General features: G+C 49.4%; 1 protein-coding gene across 2 annotated transcripts in view; it reads left to right on the forward strand.

The window, feature by feature from the left end:
- ADAMTSL5 (ADAMTS like 5) overlaps window positions 1–21,987 on the forward strand; it is a 287,008-nt gene that overhangs the window by 120,854 nt on the left and 144,167 nt on the right. For both annotated transcript variants that reach the window (XM_078668537.1, XM_078668538.1), the window contains 4 exons: window positions 2,379–2,506; window positions 4,218–4,341; window positions 5,722–5,805; window positions 16,719–16,882. In XM_078668537.1, coding sequence (XP_078524663.1) covers window positions 2,379–2,506; window positions 4,218–4,341; window positions 5,722–5,805; window positions 16,719–16,882 — 500 coding nt within the window. The remainder of the gene's footprint in view (window positions 1–2,378; window positions 2,507–4,217; window positions 4,342–5,721; window positions 5,806–16,718; window positions 16,883–21,987) is intronic.

Consider the following 21,987-nt stretch of genomic DNA (forward strand, 5'->3'; position numbering starts at 1 on the left):
GTCGACGACAGATGATGACGTCGAAAGTCGATGCTTCGATGTCGACGGAGGATGCTTCGACGTCGAACACCGGTGGTGTGGCGTCGACGGAGAGTGTCTCGACGTCGAACTCTGGTGATGAGGCGTCGACGGAGTGTGCCTCGATGTCGAGTGCCAGTGATGAGGCGTTGACGGAGTGTGCCTCAACGTCGAGCGCCTGTGATGAGGCGAAGACGGAGTGTGCCTCGATGTCGAATGCCGTTGACTAGGCGCCGACGGAGTGTGCCTCGACGCCGAACGCCGTTGACTAGGCACCGACAGAGGAAGCTTCGCTGTCGAAAAGCGGTGGTGCGGCGTCGATGACGGCTGTCTCGACGTTGAGCTCCTGTGCGTCAACGGAGACCTCTCTCTCGAAGCTGAACGTCGCCCAGTTGACGTCAGCGGAGGTACCTTGGATCTCAACCTTGAAGTCTTCTCCGTCGAAGGAAGATGACTCGTCTTCGACATCGTCTTCGTCGCCGCTGGAAGCTTCGACACCGATCCCGACGCCGAAGGAGAACAAGTCGGGACTTCTCTCGACGTCGATCATGTCCTTCGTGTTTTCTGTCTCTTAGGAGACCTACCTCTTTCAGAGAGGCCGTAGATCCTTATACTCTCTCTGTCCTTGAGGGTTCTCCTAGATAGAGTCTTCCAGTGTTCACAGGTGTCTGCAGAGTGTGTCTCAGGGAGACAGAGGATACACACAGGGTGTGTATCAGTCCTGGCCTTCTTCTTCCCACAGGAAGGGCAGGTGTCAAAAAGAGAAGGCATTTTGACAAAAATATTCCTTTTTTGAAAATCAAAAAAGGCAGCACTAACACTCTAAGCCTAAAAGACGTTGAGTGAAAGCAAAACTTGAGGAAAATCACAAAGTATTTTTGACAGAAAGTCAAAAAAGATAGGAGCTGTTAAACCAGGGTCCTGACTGAAGGAGCCGTAAAGAACAACTGACCCCACTGTCACCCCTGAGGCATGATGGGAAGCCAGGGGTCATGGCTGCCTTAAAGGCACGGTGCCAGTTTTATTTGTTGGAAATGGTTTCATTTCTATGCTATTGCTTTACAATGCAGCCTATGGGCTAACAATGTCTATTTATTAGCAATTTGCAGAATTTATGAGTGTTTTGCTCATTAAAACACAGAGTTCAAGGGATATTTGACATAATGTGTTTTTTATTTCATTGGTAATTCAGTGCATGTATGAGTATTTACATTGTTTAGCCTCAGTTTTGGGGCTGCATTGGTGTGAGAAAAAATGATATATGTGCATACATATATGTGGAGCTATTTATATGTGATTTACATATATAATGTTATATTATTTCCAGGGTCCCCGCACGTGGGCGGGAATATTCAGTGCTTATGACTATTACCGGAGTACTATACCGATGTCTTACCGGAGCCAACCGATGTCTTACTGGAGCCGGAGCAGGACTAGGGTGAGAGACACCTTTGTGATCCACATCGCGAGTCCAAGATGCCATAGAGGGCCGGACCTTCGACCTCTTGCGACGGCGCTTACCGTATGATGTAGACGGAGACTTGGAACATTATCGTTGAACACGGGGTGTAGAGCGGCGTTCCCCCGAACGACCTCTGGCCTGGGAGGAAGACCAATGACGTGAGCTGGAAGTCCGCAACAACCGCGCCGTCAGAAGCTTCATGAGCCGCTTCTGCAGCACCTTCAACTGCTGACAGGCGTCATACTCGTCGTCGTCGTGGTGTTTGCCCAGGCACCACATACAGATAGAGTGTGCGTCAATACCCAACATTCTGCGAGCACAGGACTCAAGACTTAAACCCAGAAGACAGAGCACGTTTCAGACGATAAATGTTTAGTACAACAGGCCGAAAAACAGCTAGAGATACGCTTCTCCGGATCTGCATTGCAGTGTGGAAAAGAAGAAACTGTTGTCTGTGTGCCAGATGGGACTTTAATGGCTTCACTGACGCCATGACCAGAGTCAATGTCATCAAGGAGCCGTACGATGCCATCCCATCAGAGGTACTGCTGAAAAAATTTCTGGATCCAGACTGGCACCTGGGGAGAATTCAAAAGTTAAGGAATCTGCGGCTGGATGTCTCTATCAGATTGTTACGCTACCAGCAGTGATCACAGTCGCTCCTGCTTTGCCCATTACTGGTTAGTGCCTGTATGAGGGATTCCAGGAACTAAGGTAAGAGGCACTTAGGGTCTGCCTGTCTTTTCTCACTCTGGCCCTGGCACAGTGAGAACAGGCGGTTGTCTGAGGGTGTGGGAGCACCAGGAGCACCTGTCTGAAGTCATCAGTGCCCAGCTGCATAAATGCAAACCCCAGGTCTTTAATGTCCAACCATCTCCTCTTCTTGTACTTTCCACAGCTCCGAACCCTTGTGACCTGATCTGCCAGGCTGTGGGACACTCCTTCTACCACACCTTCGGACGGGTACTGGACGGAACCAAGTGCTTGGCTGACTCTGAGGGCATGTGCATCAACGGCCGGTGCCTGGTGAGGATTCTGGATGCACGGGGTGCTGGATGAGGAGTCTAAATGCAGTCAGTGCCTGGTGAGGGCTGTGCATATGCAGTCAGTGCCTGGTGAGGGCTGTACATATGCAGTCAGTGCCAGGTGAGGGCTGTACATATGCAGTCAGTGCCAGGTGAGGGCTCTACATATGCAGTCAGTGCCTGGTGAGGGCTGTGCTTATGCAGTCAGTGCCAGGTGAGGGCTCTACATACGCAGTCAGTGCCTGGTGAGGGCTGTACATATGCAGTCAGTGCCTGGTGAGGGCTCTACATATGCAGGCAGTGCCTGGTGAGGGCTGTGCATATGCAGTCAGTGCCTGGTGAGGGCTGTGCTTATACAGTCAGTGCCTGGTGAGGGCTCTACATATGCAGTCAGTGCCTGGTGAGGGCTGTGCTTATGCAGTCAGTGCCTGGTGAGGGCTGTGCTTATGCAGTCAGAGCCTGGTGAGGGCTGTGCTTATGCCGTCAGTGCCTGGTGAGGGCTGTACATATGCAGTCAGTGCCTGGTGAGAGCTCTACATATGCAGTCAGTGCCAGGTGAGGGTTGTAGATCCCTGGCAGTGCCATGTGAGGGCTCTAGATACACATGACGTCTCTCGTTCAGGTTCTAGATACATGGGCTGTGGCCGCAGAGGCAGAGCCTGGTAAGGGCTCCTCCCTGCTCTGGCTTTCTAAATAGCACTGTAAGCTGGCAGCCTCCAGTGCCTTTGGCATGTGGTTCTTGCAGAGGGCTTCCTGGACATTCTTGGAGCAGCAGTATCTGATGCGGCATGGAGCCTCTGCTCAGGGTTTGCGTCTTCTGCAGGGATTGCTGTGCCGTCCACTTAAATCACGATTGATTAGCAACCACAGGGGCTGTCCACAAACCCCGAACCCGGGACAAATGAATATTATATCAAACAAAAAGGCTCAGGGGAAGAGAAATGCTAAAAATTGGAAAGATATCCAATAACAGAAACAATATTGGTTAGAGAAGCCCTTCACAACAGCCTAATGGTATCAAAATTACACATTTATTTATTTTGACATTTCAAAAGAATATTTTTGGACATACAAATAATCTCAAGCAAGAAAACGCTGGTATACAAAAGAAAAACAATACATATAAACCAGACAAGAAAAAAAAAAAAAATCACGAACAGACAGAAGAACTGCCGGAGACTAGAGAAGAAATGGTGCTGCAAGCAAACTCCGGACAACCATGCAGCCCTCAAGAACGCCAGCCGCAGACACCATTAACTCATTCGAACGGCCAAAAGGACCTCCTTCCCACGCATCCACCGTACTACCACCAGCGGCAGATCCTTCTCCCACCTCACCGCCAAGACATGGAACACCCTCCCCATCCACCTACGAGAGACCCAGGACCTATTGACCTTCAGAAGACTCCTCAAGACCTGGCTTTTCGATCAGTACCTGTCCCCCCCCCCACCCCCCCCCCCCCCTCCCAGCGCCTTCAGACCCTCTCGGTTGAGTAGCACACTCTACAAATGTTTGATTGATTGATTATCTGTCCCTCTATCTCTCTCTCTCCATCTCTCTCCTTCTTTCCCTCTATTTCTCTCTCTCCCTCTTTCCCTCTCTCTCTCTCTCTCTCTCTCTCTCGCTCTCTCTCCCTCTCTCTCTCTCTATCTGTCCCTTTCTCTCTCTCTCTACTTCTTGCCACCAATCTGTATCTGACTCTTTCTGCCCAGGTACCAGGCTGTGATGGGGTTCTGGGCTCCAGTGCTTCAGAGGACAAGTGTGGCCAGTGCCAAGGGCGGACCGGAGCCTGCGTCTTCATCCACAGAGTCTTCCGAGCATCCTTCCCTTCCTCTGGTGAGTGCTCTGGTCTCACCATCGGGGTCAGGGAAGTCAGGGACTGCAGAAGGGGCGTGCATCGTATGTACGTATGTGGTATTCGTAAAGTGCAAACCTACCCAAAGGCAAGTTGACTGGAGTACAAGGACTGTGGAGGTAGCTGGAGTCTAGAAGCAGAGTGCACGGCTCCTGCAGCCAGGACTATGATAAATGCTGCACCATGCTCCCTCTCCTATGAGCTGAAGTGCTCCAGGTCTGTGTCATGCTCCCTCTCCTATGAGCTGAAGTGCTCCAGGTCTGTGTCATGCTACATCTCCTATGAGCTGAAGTGCTCCAGGTCTGCGTCATGCTCCCTCTCCTATGAGCTGAAGTGCTCCAGGTCTGTGTCATGCTACATCTCCTATGAGCTGAAGTGCTCCAGGTCTGCGTCATGCTCCCTCTCCTATGAGCTGAAGTGCTCCAGGTCTGTGTCATGCTACATCTCCTATGAGCTGAAGTGCTCCAGGTCTGCGTCATGCTCCCTCTCCTATGAGCTGAAGTGCTCCAGGTCTGCGTCATGCTCCCTCTCCTATGAGCTGAAGTGCTCCAGAGCTGTGTCATGCTCCACCTCCTATGACCTGGAGTGCTCCACATCTGCGCCATATTCCATCTCCTATGAGCTGAAGTGCTCCAGTCTGCACCATGCTCCACCTCCTATGAGCTGAAGTGCTCCAGGTCTGTGCCATGCTCCACCTCCTATGAGCTGAAGTGCTCCAGGGCTGTGCCATGCTCCACCTCCTATGAGCTGAAGTGCTCCAGGTGTGTGCCATGCTCCACCTCCTATGAGCTGAAGTGCTCCAGGGCTGTGCCATGCTCCACCTCCTATGAGCTGAAGTGCTCCAGGTCTGTGCCATGCTCCACCTCCTATGAGCTGAAGGGCTCCATGTCTGTGCCATGCTCCCTCTCCTATGAGCTGAAGTGCTCCAGAGCTGTGCCATGCTCCCTCTCCTATGAGCTGAAGTGCTCCAGATCTGTGCCATGCTCCATCTCCTATGAGCTGAAGTGCTCCAGGTCTGCGTCATGCTCCATCTCCTATGAGCTGAAGTGCTCCAGAGCTCTGCCATGCTCCATATTTCATGTGTTGAGGTGTTCCAACCCTGAGCTATGCTTCATCTTCCATGATTTAAGGTGCCCCACCTCACGCTATCTACCATGAACCCAGGTGTCTCACTCATCTATCCTACACCCAGTCCTTCCTCTAATTTATGCGCACTCCCATACGTCTCGGCCTGCTAAAGGGAGGGGTGGGGGTGGCTGTTGCATCATCTCCACTGAGCTTCCCTTTTGTTAGTTCGTCCTGTGATATCTCTTGCAGTGACCCTCTTCTGTGCTCACATCTTTGTATTGTTTCTGCTTTAGGTTTCTTTGGCTACAAGAACGTCACACGTATCCCTGCGGGAGCCACACAGGTCAAGGTGACGGATCGCAGCCGCAACCTCTTAGGTACGAAACAGCAAATCCTATGTGATGTCTGGAACTGGAAAATACTGTGCTGTGGGCAAGGCCTGGCCCCTAACATTCAGATTGTATTTATAATCAGCATAACATTGTAGGAAGCTGGCTCTGTATATACTATACCAAAGTAAGGTATGTGCACCGAGTCCAGTGGAACCCCAAAGGTGGCAGAGGTAAAGTAGATAGAACCGTACTCTCTATTTGTGGTAGTGGGGTTGAGCAGTAAGCCTTTATCAGAGGACAGTGTTAAGCATTTGCTGTACACACTCAGTCAGCAAATGAATTCACACGCTCAGACTGAACTTCAGACCAATTTTGTTTGTTAAAAAAATTGTTTTAGTTATTTTATTTCCTAGAACCAAGCAAGCCTGGCACAGGTAAGTGATTTATACTTAGCAGTAATGTTACAGTCTGGTTTGTAATAATACATAGTTTGAATTGTAGTTGTATATATACTTTCGTTTGATTACAGTAGGACTATTAGTAATGCAATGCTTTGAAATATTGCACATATACTGTTTGTTGGCTTTTCAATAGGATGTCAAGTAGATTACTTTACAGATTACTTTTCTTACACCGTGCTAAATAGTGGCAGTCTTCGTTATAGGGCAGCTAACACACCCTGGATCAGACCAACACTCAGGGTGGAACGCTGTATTTTGTAGAGGTAATAGGGACCCAGTATGCTGACATCTTAAAACTGTCTAAGAGGGTACCCTCTCAATTTCATTATGGTCCACCTTGGCATGATTAAAAATCATTGGGGTGTTCCCAGGAATCTAAATCTCTGTCACTCTCTCTGCTGATATCAACATGTTTCAGCCTTTTGGTTTGCCCGACATGGTTCACTGGCCTTCCTCAGGCTCTAGATATCTACCTTGCACAAAAACTAGAACTGTCCGGAGGGGGTAGACTGTCAAGGAGTGCTAATTCCCTCCTCTTGAAACCACAGATCTTCCGCAAAAAGAGAACGTGCCAGCGAGCCTTCTCTGTTTCTGCTCCAAAAAATTTGGAATCCTTCCACCGGAAATTCGGAGGATCTCTTCCAAGGATGCTTTCAAACTGGAAGCAAAAAGATTCCTCATGAATAAGTTCTTACCTTAACACGACGGACAATTGTTAGCTCGAAGCGCATTGGACATACCATAGTATCGGTTATTATCCTTGTATATGATTATTATTTTTGTTTGGGTTATTATTCCTGTACATGATTATTGTATTTACTCCCCTTGTGTCACTATGCTCCATCGTCTAGCCCATTCTTCGTTCACCCAGGTGTATAAATGATCTGTTAGGTGGTCACCATTTGATTCAATGCCTATTAGACTCCCCATATGACACATGTTTTGATTATTGTTTTGGTTTTGGTTATTATTCCTGTATATGATTATTGTACTTACTCCCCTTATGTCACTATGCTCCATCGTATAGCCCATTCCTCGTTCACTCAGGTTTATAAATGATCTGTTATGTGGGCACTATTTGATTCAATGCCTATTAGATTCCCCATATTAGACTCATGTTTTGATTTGTTACCTTCCTTTCCCTCAAATTGTAAAGCGCTCTGATATCCTTCGGGATCAAGTTTGCGCTATATAGAACTTTATAAAAAAATTAATAAAAAAATAAATAGTATACCTGGATACTACACTGGGGCATTTCCTGTAAACAGCTAAGTAAAATCGTTTTTGTTATTTAGTTACAGTTTTAGAGACTGTAATAGATGATCCAACCACGCACTTAGAAATGTTTCATATAAAAACAGTCAGTGTTATCCTATAGGAGAAAATAGTGTTATCGGTTTAGTGGTAAGTACTTTGTTGTAGGAGTTGGGTTTCTGGGGGTAGACTCATGGGTCCCCCAGGGTCAGTGATGCACTGTTGTTGCACCCTCAGCGGCGCTAGGGAGGCCGCCTGCAGAGTGTTGAGGCCCAATGTTATCCAATGGAGGATAGGGGCCTCCGGTTGGTGGCTGATTACGAGGAGGCCACAAGGTTGTGTTAGAAAAGCTCCTGGTCTTAAGCTCAGGGAAAATGGGGGTTCAAGATAGCACCAAAGTTGCACCCTCAGCGGCACTAGGGTGCCGGGTGCTGGTTTGTTGTCGGGTGCTCTGTTACTTTCAATGGGGAGTCTTCGGTTTGCAACCACACTGCAGGCTCGGGACGAAGGTCTTCTGGGTGCGACCACAACTTGGAGAGGTAAGTTGGGATGTTGGGGATTGGTTAGACATCGTTGGTTGGGCCACCCAAATCCATGGGGGGTCAGGTGCAGGGGTGTCTTTTAGGGTCGGATCTTCTTACAAGCTCCTGGTCGCTGTTGGGAGTAACCTTCCGGTTTGAGTCTGCAGGCGTCAGCTGGGGGCTTGAGGCAGGTCAGGAATCATCAGATCTTGGGTCAGGATTGCCAGGGAGACCTCTGCATGGTGTTGGGAAACTCGAACTCTGGCCGTAGGCGCCGGGTGCGGACTCGTGGTTCTCGCCGGAGCTGGAGTCTGTTGGTGAACAAATCCGGTGTTCACAGGAGACAAATTCTTTTCTTTGGAAGGCAGGGCAGGGCCTTGGGTTCTTGAGGTTGCAGGCTGCAGGACACACCGGCGTTTTGCTTCTGCAGGTTTGTGGTGGGGACAGGCCGGTAGGGCTGGGGACAAGTCAGTGGGTGTCCTCCTTTTCTTAGCTTCAGCACGGCTGTTCGGTCATTCTTCTTCTTGTCTTTTTGGGTGATTCTTGTCTGAGGAGGCAAGGTTCAGGGGTGCCCCAAAATACTAGATTTAAGGGAGTTACAGGTAAGTAAAATGTTAGGAGTAATGGGTCCCTTCCTTTTAGGGTAGGTACACCCCCTATTATGCCACCCTCCAGTGGGAGAGGGTATTTGCCTCACTCTGGTTGGCTGGGTCCCCACAACTGCAAGATGGCGGGGACTGAGAGCTGTGCTTCACCTCGCCTCACCCACCTGAAGGGTGGGATTGGCAAAGGTGGGCACAATTCCCTTTTTCGCTTGGTTTTCCCGTCGGTTCTCCCGCCCAAAGCGGGGGTCAGAACCTGTGGGGCCTAGTTGCTGGAAGCAGCAAAAGAACTGGAGAAGCTCCCAAAGGCAGCAAGCTCTTGAAGCTCCCCTTCATGGACCCTGCCCATCCTGGGGAGGAGGCTTGGCACCTCGTCCCAGGATGTGCATTGTTTCAGACCCCAGAGAGCAGCTGGTTCTCGACCCAGGGGTCCAGAAACATGTCTGGTGGTGGCAGCTGAAAGCAGCCACTCAGCCTGGACCCTAGTGTTAGGTCATTTTTCAGGGGGCATCTCTAAGATGCCCTCTGTTTGCATTTTTCATTAAATCCCACACTGGCATCAGTGTGGGTTTTATGTGCTGAGAAGTTTGATACCAAACTTCTCAGTTTTCAGTAAAGCCATTATGGTGCTGTGAAGTTCGTAATGACAAACTCCCAGCACCATATACTCTTAACGACAGCACTGCACTTACAATGTCTAAGAATTGGCTTAGGGCTGATGCACCTGTACCCTCTCCACTGGCATAGGGCTCCCAGCTAGAGGGGTGGCTGTTCTATGCCAGGGCAGTGGGTTGTAGGCATGGCACACATTGTAGTGTAAGACCCACTCGTAGATTTCTTGTAGAAGCCTGGTAAGAGAGTCTGCCTGAGCATTTTGAATATCTGGAAGGTGAGTAGCGGGGATCGTTAGGTCCCTGGCTACGAGCCATTTCCAGATCACTTGGGCCTGGTGTGACAAGGGTCTGGACCTCATCTCTCCTTGCTTGTTGAGGTAGAACATGATGATACTCCAGCGCCAGACGTATCCTCGACATCCCACGACACAACTACATCACCCAACACCTCCGCAACCTCCACTGGCTCCCCGTCGAAAGAAGAAGAATCTTCAAGCTGCTCACACAGGCCTACAAAGCCCTACACAACACCGAACCCCAATACCTCAACGACCTAATCTCCTTCCATGCCCCCAAGAGAAACCTCCGCTCAGCAAACCTCACCCTAGCCACCATCTCTCGTTTCTACAGGACCAGAGCTGGTGGAAAATCTTTCTCCTACTTTGCAGCCAAGACCTGCAACAAACTCCCCTTTCACCTAAGAAGGTGCCCAACACTCCACCAGTTCAGAAAGGACTTCAAGACCTGGCTCTTCAAATAACCCCTACAGAGCCCCTCCCTCCAATGCCCATCCCACTAGTGAGGCATCCGTTACTACTGTTTGAGGAGGGACCTCCTGATGAAATGGCATCCCTCAAAGCAGTTGGCTGGAGAGCACCACCATTTCAGGAACAGCGTCGCACGAAGGGACAGATCTATCCTGTCTTACCAATTGCCTGTTAGTTGGTCCCTTGAGACATTCCTGCAGAGGTTGCATGTGGAGACGGGCACCCGGTGTGAGGATAATGCAGGAGGCCATTGAGCCGAGAAATGAGGACACTATTCTCACCGTTGGATGGGAGGCTTTCATGAGAGAATGACACTTCCGAAGGATCGCTAAGCATCTCTCCTCTGAAGAACACTTTCTTGCCTGTACTGTATTGATGGAGGCTGCCAGATCATGTACGGTTTCCCTTTTTTCTCTCGGGATCGTTTCTACAAACTGCTGCATGGATTCCCATAGTGCCCTGTCATACCTGCCTAGAAAGGCGGCTGCCCTAGCTGCTTTTAGCATGGTTGCCGCCGTACTCAAGAAACCCTCTGCAGAGCCCAACGACCTCCAGAACTACAGCCCCATCTTGCTTCTCCCATTCCCTGCCAAAGTCCTGGAGAAGGCCATCAACGTACCACTCACCGAACACATGGAGGCAAACACCCTTCTAGACCCCTCCCAATCAGGATTAAGAGCCAACCACAGCACTAACACAGCCCTGATCGCCACAAAAGACGGCATCCGTACCTTACTCGACAGAGGGGAATTAGCCGTCCTAATCCTTGTCGACCTCTACGCCGCCTTCGACACAGTCTCCCACCACACAGTCATCATCCATCTGCACCAGATCGGCATCAAGAATAACACTCTTGGATGGAATCCTTCCGCACTGGGCGCACACAGCAGATCCATCTACCTCCCTTCCCCTCACAGTCCAAGCACACCGCGGGCAGCGTCCCGCAAGGCTCATCCATCAATCCCACCCTCTTCAACATCTACCTTACACCACTAGTAGACATTGTCAGGACTCACATCATCTCTTATGCCGACAACCCCCAGCTCGTCCTCTCATTCTCAGCGGACCCCAGTACGAAGAAATGTAACTTTCACAACTGCATGAAGAACATCTGAGCCTGGATCAAAGACAACTGCCTGAGGCTCAACACGGACAAGACCGTAGTGCTGGTTTTCGGCTGCCACAACTCCCTCTGGAATGACTCCTGGTGGCCATCAGAATTCGGACCCACCCCCTCTCCAAAAGATCACACCCACAACCTCAGCATCATCCTCGACAGCGAACTCTCCATGAATCAACAGGTCAACACCATCTCGTCAGCCTGCTTCCGCGCGTTCCGCAAAATTTTCAAGTGGCTACCAGCAAACACCAGGAATACAGTGACGCAGGCCCTCATCACCAGCCGTCTAGAGTACGGCAACGCACTCTATGCAGGCACCACCGGTGAGCTCATGCGAAGACTCCAGAGCACCCAGAACACAGCAGCCAGCCTGATCCTGTACTTGCCCAAAGGAACCTACATCTCCCAGCACCGGAGAGACCTCCACTGGCTCCACATCCAGAAAAGATGCCACATCAAGCTCCTGACCCATGCCTACTAAGCCCTCCACGAACAAGGACCAACATACATGAACCGCCACAGAACTTCCACCAACCACCCAGAAATCTATGCTCCACTTCCCTCGCACTCGTGCAGACACTGCGCATCCACCGCTGCTGCACTGGAGAACGATCCTTCTCCTACCTCGCCGCCAAATACTGGAACTCAATTCCCGTCCACCTTTGAACAGCACCCTCATTGGCAGTCTTCAGGAAGGGACTAAAGAGCTGGCTCTTCGACTGAGACCCACAGCACAGCACCTGGATACCCTCACGGGTGATAGGCTGTGCTTAATAAGTACAGTTTGATTTGATGATTGACTGCAAATCTCAGGATCCATGGAGTCTAACTACCAAGTCTCTTCATCAGAAGGCAATGTAGAAGTGGGAGTCGTAGCAAAGTGTTTCTTTGCCGCTACTACAATAACTGAGGCTGGTGTTGGGTCAGTACAGAGAAAAGTAGGATCTTGCTTTGAAGGGCGATATTTCTTCGGGAGCCCAGATGAAGCTGACGTCACAGAGGCTGGAGTTAGGAAAAGATGGATAACCAGATCTAAGAGACCTGGCACTAGTGACAGCAAAAGTCTTGATGCAGACCTGTGTTTAAGTGTTTCAAATATTACAGACATGAGAGTTGACGTAGCAATATTGAGTTTTGTAGCTCCCTTCACCGAGACCTGTTGAAATGTGGTGGTATCATCCACTGGTGGCATACATGGAGGCGGGGAGTCTGAATGAGTTGGAGAGTATCGTCCAGTAGAAGTGGAAGATGTATCTGTGGTATGTCTGGACCGAGACGGTCATGACTGGATGCAGGAGTGTCAGGAAAATGGAGATGAGCGCCTTGGGCTATGACCATGGAGCCTGGAATGATAGCCCAACCTGGATCGAAATGTGGGCCTCGGTGTGAGAGTGACTGGTGCTGGTAGAGGTGTTGGATGAGGTGGAAGCAAAGGAGGTGGAGGAAGAGGAGATGCTGCTGGCGGAGGAGAACATGGTGCGACCCTTGAAAAAGGGGAGTATGTTCTGGAGTACTTCGAATCTGGAGAGGAAGAAATATGTCTCCTCTTCTTTCTTGTGTCCTGAAGCCGTGACAACGTCAAAAGAGTTCTCGTAGTCGACCGTCCTCGACATGATTGTTGGCGGTGATCATTGACGGCGCCTTGATGTCGGTATGGACCTCAACGTCGATCTTCGATGATGCCTGACGTCGATCTGGATCTCGACAGCGACTGTCGTGGAAGTCTTGTAGTCGATGGGCTCTGTGACGTTGAACGAGGTCTGTGCGTCAATGGTGATGTCACTGACGTCAATACACCTTACCTCAATGCTGATCTGCTGTGCTTCCTCGACTTTGCTTGAATCAGATTAACCAGCAGTGGAATAGCACATTTTTCCACAATCCAATCCAATTCAAATGTATGAAACAAAATTCTTATTATTTTATATATATATTCATCCAGGTCACAGGTTGGCAGATTTCAGGGAGAGACACACCAGCAAATAACGCCATAGACGTCCTTGTAGAATGGGCACAAACCATTGAGCACAACGTTCTGCCAGCTTTCTAATGATAGAAGTGAATGGCATTGGATATCCATCTAGAGATGCTTTGCTTTGAGAGAGGCTCTAATGGTCTGACCAGTCAGATGCCCCCAGGGGCCTCTGCTTATCTTGTTTTCAAGATGGCAGAATCAAGGGGTCACCTGCTGGAGTGCTGGGCACCTCCCTGGGGAGGTGCTGGACAGGGAAGTGGTCACCCCACTCTCCTTTGTGTGGTTTTGTGCCAGAGCAGGAGCCATGGGCTCCTGAACTGAAGCACACCGGTTTATGCAAGAACAGCACCAAATGTGCCCTGCACAGCAGTCTGGTGGTGCTCGGAAGCCCCCCGACCTTTCCCAGAGACACTTAATTCCAAAGGAGAGGTGGCTACAACTCTCCTCTACAGGAAATCCTTTGTTCTGCCTTCCCCTGACCATGTGAGGCTCACCAGCGGGAGGGAAGAACAGTGTCTGGGGTCGGCGGCAGCACTGGCTTGCACCAGACCCTACAAGGCTACACAGGTAGGCATGGGGGAGGAGGAGTTCTCTAAGGAGCCCCCAGTACATGTTATCATGCAACTGACACTGGAATCCTTGTAGTTGCATGATTCAATATGTTTGATACCAAACATAACCAGGTTAATGAAGCCATTATGTCGCTGGGCATCTAGCGTTTGCCAGTGTCCACTACATACCCTAAAATGGCTTACCGCACTTACAAAGCCCAGAGAATTAAGTCTGGGGTTTGTAGGGGCGCCTCTGCTCATGCAAGGGCACCCTCACAATTATAACCATGCACCCTGCCCTTGAGCTGCAGGGACTACCTTAGGGTTACATAGATTTAAGGGCAGTGACCGGGATATATAGTAACTTTTATATCTGGAGTGAAAGGTTTAAGCACCATTTAATGCAGACTGCAATGGCAGTCTTGCAGACCTACCCCCAGATTCATCATTGTCCCGTTTTGCGAGTCCTTAATAGTGATTATTAAGGAATCGCTATTAAGGACTTGCAAAACGGGATTTATGTAGAAATCGCAATTTTATTTGCGATTTCTACAGCTTCCTCATTTGCGATTAGCAAATTGCTAATCGCACATAAGGAATGACTCCCCATGCATTCCTATGGGCCTAAAGGCCCTTAGGAATGAATGGGGAGTGATTCCTTATTTGTGATTAGCAATTTGCTAATCGCAAATAAGGATGCGATTTCAAGTGTGCCAGGGGTGTCCAAAGGACACCCTGTAGCAACCCTGAAATGTAAATGTAGACTGATGTTGCGCACACACATGTCCAAAGGACATGTGTGTGTGTAACATCCAACTTAGAAAAATGCACTAAAGTGCATTTTTCTAAGTTTTCGCTATTTACAACGAAGTCAGACTTTGCGGTAAATAGCGGCCAAAAATAGCGATTTCGCAATTCAAAAATGGTTCATGCATTGCATTTAAGGAATCGCAAATTGCGATTCCTTAAATGCAATCGCAATTTGAGAACTCGCAATTATTTGCGAATTCTTAAATTGCGAGAGCATGAACCATTGATGAATCCCAAATGCAATTTTTGCGGGCGCAAACGGCCGATTTTTGCGATTCGCACCGTTTGCGCTCGCAAAAATGCTTGATGAATCTACCTGCTAGTTCTTTAAGCGTACCTTACAGCGTACCCTACATTCCCTGCTTTATGCAGTCCTGGTAAGGGTCATCGAAGTGAAGCCTCTTTTTGCTACAGGTAGTACAGGACTTAAATAGGCCTCTTTTTTGCTTTCTCTGATATGGTCAAGTCTGATTTGAGCAAGAAAAAATACAGATATGGAAGTATTTCGATATATCTGTAAAAATCTGAAGAGATGCAAACTCCAGATTCTCTATAGAATAAGTCTGGAACAGGAAAACTGAGCAGAGCTCAGCGGAGACTCCCTTACACGACGCGCAGTCAAACATCTGAGGGACTGGAGCTTCTCACGGGAGTGTTCTAGAGGATAATACAACCCGATTGGTCAAGACTTAAGTTTGGTCTCTTTTTTTTTAATGTCTATGATAGGTTATTAAAGTAAGGGGCATAGGCCTATCATTACATTGCTTTTATACGGTAACGAGGGACTCCCATCTCGACGATGGGGAATGATTCAAGCAAGTGAATCTATGAAAGATTCCAATACTGGAGTAAGTAAAGGATCCTGCATAATCGACGGAGACCAAAGGTCTGCAGTGTTTCTTCACAACGGATTGGAGGATTTGAAACACGGTGGATAGCGACCATTAAAGTCATACCAGGCCCGTAAGGACTGGCACCCATACCCTGTGCTTACACTGGCAAAAATCTAGGCTTGTTGGCACAGATCTGCCAACATCCATGGTCCCACTGTGTGCCACATGATAACAGCGTGCGTCACACATTCCCCAGGTGAAGAACCACATGGTGTGCACACAGTGCGCTGGAAGCGCCCTGCACAGAGTGGTTTCAAGTTTGATGTGTGGAGGCTCAGCACAGCCGACGTTCATCAGATGTCTCGCAATCTCTCTAGGTCGTGGCCAGCAGCTTCACACGCCTTTGTAATATGTACTAGTGGCAGTGCTGTGCTTTAAGCCCCATACTCTCTCTGGTTGGAGAGGTAGGTTATGATCTCAAAGCCTCACCCCACCCCTTCAAGGCCCTGTCTCTCCCCTCACATGATGAAACACTATTCAAAGTTGTCAGGTCTGAGCGGTGCATAACCCCCTCACTCATCCTGGCAGTGTTCAGCTGCTCTCCCACCAGCTGGGGGTGAATGTTTTGCCATTGTGCAACATTCCGTCCATCATCTTGTATGTTTTGCTGTTCACCCTATGTGGGAAGGGATGCCCAGACGTGGGTCCCGTGCTCACTATGCCACTGGAGTCAAGCTATCCTGGCTGAAGACGGCTGATAGCCAGAAACCGGTCCTAGGATGCTTCATTCCGGTCCAGGGAAGACATGGCTTGGCAGTTCGGGCTGGACTGTTCCCATGAGGCACAGGGTCAAGAATGATTTTCATATGGCCATGTCTGAACTGGGATGGCTTGGTGAGCAAAATAACGATGGATTAAACCCATATCTGTGACTGGAGGTGAATGTTTTGCCATTGTGCAACATTCCGTCCATCATCTTGTGTGTTTTGCTGCCTCCCACCAGCCCAGCACAGCAGTTTTCTGATAATCACCTTTAAAGGCAATGCCTACCTTGGATCCTAGAAGACCATACTCTCTGCCTCTGGGAGGGGAAGTCGTCCTGCTAAAGCCACAGTGGTTGCTGCTCTGCACGCTGCCTGGGGCCTTGGACTCATTGAGGTACAAAAGTGCCTAAACAGAACCAATGGACAGAAGATGCACTTTAATCTGAGATATTTGTATAAGAGGCATTAGTGACAATTATCCACTCACTGACTCAGACTAGAGTCATCACTGGGGACACAGAAGAGTGGAAATCACTGTACAGAGGCCGGGAACACAATTCAGTACTGAGACAATGCCTGAAGCGAAGCTCCTCTCGGCACTTATCCTGTTGTACTCCACACTGTTACTGCCAGCTCACAGATGGAACCTGCCCTCACGCGCACTGACTGCTACCTTGTTTCTGCAGCTCTGATGAACGCCAGGCGGCGCTATGTGATCAACGGAGACTGGGCGGTGAGCTGGCCGGGGGTCTACGAAGTGGCAGGGACCCAGGTGCACTACACCCGCTCCTCAGACGACCATGAGGTGATGGAGGCTCTGGGACCCACAGAAGAGGACCTGCATGTGATGGTGAGGAGCGAGCTGCTACTTCAGTTGATGGTCCTGAGTGGAGGGCTTAACACTGTAGGGGCAGAGGCCTTCTGGGGCAGGTGTGGGGGTGAATGGCTTAAAACTGCAGGGCAGAGGCCTTCTGGGGCAGGTGTGGGGATGGAGGGTTTAACACTTCAGGGGCAGAGGCCTTCTGGGGGCAGTTGTAGGGGTGCAGGGATTAACATTCCAGGAGCAGAACCTCCTTGAAGATAGGTGTGGGAGTGAAAGGGTTAATACTACAGGAACAGATGACATGCTTGAGAAGAGGCCTGCCTGAGGGTACATTTAGGGGATGGAGTGGACAAAATTCAAGGAGCAGGGAGTACCTGAGGGCAGGATTGGCACTAAAGAGATTAACACTCAATCAATCAATCAATCAATCAATCATATCACTTGTATAGCGCGCTACTCACCCGGAAGGGTCTCAAGGCGCTTGGGGGAAGGGGGCCGCTACTCCTCGAACAGCCAGGTCTTGAGTTGTCTTCTGAAGGAGAGGTGGTCCTGGGTCAGCCGAAGGTGGATGGGGAGGGAGTTCCATGTCTTGGCCGCTAGGTAGGAGAAGGATCTGCCTCCGGCGGTGGCTCTTTGGATGCGTGGTACGGCGGCGAGGGCGAGGCTAGCGGATCGTAGCTGGCGGGTGGGCGTGTGGAAGGTCAGGCGGTCGTTGAGGTACTTGGGGCCCAGGTCATGGAGAGACTTGTGTGCGTGGGTGAGGATCCTGAACGTGATCCGCTTGTTGACGGGGAGCCAGTGCAGGTTCCTCAGGTGGCCGGAGATGTGGCTGCGTCGAGGGATGTCTAGGATGAGTCGGGCGGAGGCGTTCTGGATGCGTTGTAGTCTTTTTTGTAGCTTGGCTGTGGTTCCGGCGTAGAGGGTGTTTCCGTAGTCCAGCCGGCAGGTGACTAGTGCCTGGGTGACCATCTTCCTGGTTTCGATCGGGATCCATCGGAAGATCTTGCGGAGCATGCAGAGCGTGTGAAAGCATGAAGAGGAGACGGCGTTGACTTGTCTGGTCATGGAGAGGGAGGAGTCCAGGATGAAGCCCAGGTTGCGTGCGTGGTCTGTTGGCTTGGGAGCGGTGACCAGGGCGGGGGGCCACCAGGAGTCGTTCCAGGCGGAGGGTGATGGTCCAAGGATGAGGACTTCCGTCTTGTCTGAGTTCAGTTTCAAGCGGCTGTTCTTCATCCACTCGGCGACGTCTTTCATCCCTTCGTGGAGGCTGGTTCTGGCGGTGTCGGGGTCTCTGGTGAGGGAGAGGATCAGCTGGGTGTCGTCGGCATAGGAGATGATGTTGAGGTTGTGTCGGCGTGCGATGGCTGCAAGAGGTCTCATGTAGACGTTGAAGAGGGTGGGGCTGAGTGATGATCCTTGCGGTATGCCGCAGATGACTTCGGTGGCCTCGGAACGAAACGGGGGGAGGCGGACTCTCTGTGTTCTTCCAGCTAGGAACGAGATGATCCACTTCAGCAGGATTGCCCTATTTCTAGAGGCAGAAGGGATAGGCTGCCATCTTGGGCTCGTGTTAAAGGCAGACTGTATTTTTGGGGCAGAAATCCTCCCTCAGCCCCATCCACCGTTATGTTCAGTAACCTACATGCCTTCCTTCTGCTGAATCACTGATTGCACTCACCTAAAGGGGGCTGATATCTGCTCTTTAGGGGATTGTCTGAGCACGTAATATGTCTGGCTGTAGACGGGTCCATCCTTTGCCACTCTCGGGTGTTCTCCAGTCACCCAACCGTACCTCTAGGGTCAGACCTCAGACCCTCCTGGGTAGACCCATATAGTATATTACTAGGCTTTCCTGTTTTCAGTTTCTATTTTTGGTAAATTCTGGTGGGGTTTTGTCAGTTTTTTCATAACATAAAAAAACTGTGGGGCATATTGCCAATCTATAGCGATAATTATCGCTAAGCTTGGTTAGCGGGCATTAAAATATCGCCGCGCTCCGACGATTTTTACCGCTGAGATACCTTGATATTACCAAGGTTTATCTCAAAAGCGGTAAAAATCGTTGGAAATGAATGAATATCGCTGTAAAATCAGTGATATTCATGCATTATCGTGACAATGCTCTTAGCCATGTTATTCACCTTCCATTGGATAACATGGCTAAGAACTGCTCCGGGCAGGCGTTAGCTTTTGGAGATAATCGCGCTTAGCGTGATTATTTCCAAAAGTTGGTAATAGGGGATAGCGATGTTAGCGAATGTTTCCAGTCGCTAACATCTTGGCACGCCCACTTTGCATGTCATTAGCGATAATCATCGCTGACATGCAGAGTGGGCCCCTAAATGCCCGCTATCGCCTATTAGCTGTCGCTAACTGGTGTTAGCGACAGCTAGGTAATAGGGCGATAAAATTATCGCCGCTTTAGCGTGAAAAATTCCCGCTAAAGCGGCGATAAGGCCCTTGGTAATATGCCCCTGTGTTTTTCTGCACTGACGGTGCATGTTTATAAATAGCATGTGCACAGGGTATATGAGGTCCAAATACATTTTTACTGCACCAGAATGGACTACAAAGCCAATAGCATTCTTCATTAACTCTGAAGATTGTAAAGATGCTTTCAGCATACCATCTAGGAAGTTACCAAGATCTCTTATACAGAAGCACTTCAGCTCAGGTATCGATTTCGACAGACCATCATACAACTTTTTCACATACATAGCTACATTACTGCAAATACATGCAATATCACTCCAATCGTTATTGAACTTAATAGGAACTTTTTTCAGCAGCATTCCAAGAGACAATGCGTTCCATTTTTACCAAAGGTCTGGTGTCATGTTTTCACCACTATCTCAGATGCTTGGTGAGAACATTCTTTTCACATAAACCTGTCACTACATCTTGCATTGACTGTTTAAAGTTAGGGGTGTTTGGTAATTCACTTCCAATCAATACTGACTCACTAGAAAAGGGGGCTGATGTATCAAAGGATTTCACCCATTCTCTGTCTGTGGGTAAATGTGATGGTACATATTAGAAAGATTCTTATGAAACAAGCCATTTTACTTAACAGAGAAATCAAATGTAGCCAAAATATCAAATATGATTTTGATATTACCCGATTCTCTACAGTTTATAAAATAACTACATAAGACCACAAAACTGAACAGAGCATTTTTAGAGTTTTCTATAGCGCGAACCAGACCCAAGGCAGGGTATTAGAGCGCATTACATAGTGAGCAAGGTGTGAATAGCACATTTAGTAAAAACATGACATACAAAAACATAGCATACAAAATAACAAAATAGATTAACAAAGTTCGGGGGATAAAAGCAGAATAGAGAATTGTTCTGAGCAATAAGAATCAATTCGAGAGTGTGCAAATCTTAGCTTTGAAATATCAGTGGACAGAGAGCATAGGCAAGTTTGAGGTTGTAAGCTGGTGTGGGGTTTGTGTGGATTTAAGGGAGGAATTTGCTCATCAAGAATAATTTTGTTTCCTTTTCGAAGAGAGGTGTTGAGGTGATTTTTCTGATGAATGGCGGACGTGAGTTCCAAATTCTTGGCGCCGCTCCAGAAAATGCTCTGTTTGAGGTTTTAGTCTTGTTGAACCGCGAGGGTTTCAGGAGTAGATTATCTGCGCTCCTAGAATGTCTGTTTCCTCCAGGTAAGATACGTTTTTGGGCTAGGTACTGTGGGGTGTTGTGGTGTAACGTCTTGTGAGTGATGCAAACCATCTTTAAGTGAAAACAAGCTTCATAGGGTAGCCAGTTGAGTGCCTTCAGGTGTGGTGATATGAGGTCAAATTTCCTAGATCCCGTTATGAGTCTTGCTGCGGTTTTAAGACAGGCTTTTAGAGGAGCGGTAGAGATTTTGGGAAGCCCTGAGAGGGTAGTACATCCGTACTCCAGCCTCGATATGACTAAGGACTGAACTGCAGTTTTGAGGTCCGGGATCAATGAATGGCTTCATTTTTCTGAGATAGCTGAGGTGAAAGCGGGCATTTTGCCATCAAGTTGCTGTGAGTTTGCATGTTAAGGTTGTTATCCAGTGTGATTCCAAGTGATATTGTGGAGTCCACCAATGCTGGCGTGCAATTCAGAGCAGTGATCACAATGTTTTAGTGACATCCCTAAACAACAAAACTCAAGCAGAATAATGTTAGCCCACTCCTTCTTGATACTACCTTGTATAACAAAGTTACATTGTATTGGACCCTTCAGGAAGAAATAAAAATGTCTCTTTCAGTCATCTTTTCCTTTCTTTGAATGGCACTTAGGGGCCCATTATGATGTCGGGAGGATTGCCCCCGCCAGCCTGGCGGGGGCAATCCGCCCGACATCCGCATTTGTTTTCCCCCCCGCCATATTAGTATGGCGGGGGGGACCTCGGCGGACGGAAAGACCGTCCGCCGCTTTTCCGCCCCGGTCGCCTTGCGGCCGGGGCGGAAAAGGAATAATATGGTGGCAGTGTCTATCAGACACCGCCAGCCATATTAATATGGGCAATTGTGGATGCCTTTCCGCCACGGAAAGGCATGCGGAGAATCCCTGCAGGGGCCCGTTGCGGGCTCCCAGGGACTCCGGGGGGGTAGGGGGTGCACATGGGGGATACCTATGGTACCCCCCAGCAGTTCCATGCACAGCATGGCAGGCACCGCGCGGTGCCTGCCATGCTGTGCATGGAAGTGCACAGCATGCTTTCCTGCCATTGTGGTGGGCGGTGCTAAGTGCACCGCCCGCCACAATGGTAGGAATGCGGGATGCGCTCGCCACTGTGGCGGGCGCATCCTAATGCTGCCGACGGGACCCCCGCCCTTATGGTGGGCGGTCCCTACTACCGCAAGGATGGCGGGCAGGCAAAGTCCGCCCGCCATCCTAATGGGCCCCTTAGTTTGTGGTTGCTAAGGTGTTTTTTCAGTGTTTATATATTTACACCGGTTATGGCTTATTTCCTTTCGTGGGGTTTTATCAGTTATTATAGGTTTAAACCTAAAACCAGATAGCCTATATATTACACATGGACCCCCAAGATCCACATCAGTGCTTTCTCTACTTTATGATACGGACCACAAGAAGACTGAAAGTAGCCACATGTACAATTGCATCTACGACGATGCATATATTTAGTA

Source organism: Lissotriton helveticus, chromosome 12 (genome assembly GCF_964261635.1).
Source record: "Lissotriton helveticus chromosome 12, aLisHel1.1, whole genome shotgun sequence".
Taxonomy (NCBI): Eukaryota; Metazoa; Chordata; class Amphibia; order Caudata; family Salamandridae; genus Lissotriton; species Lissotriton helveticus.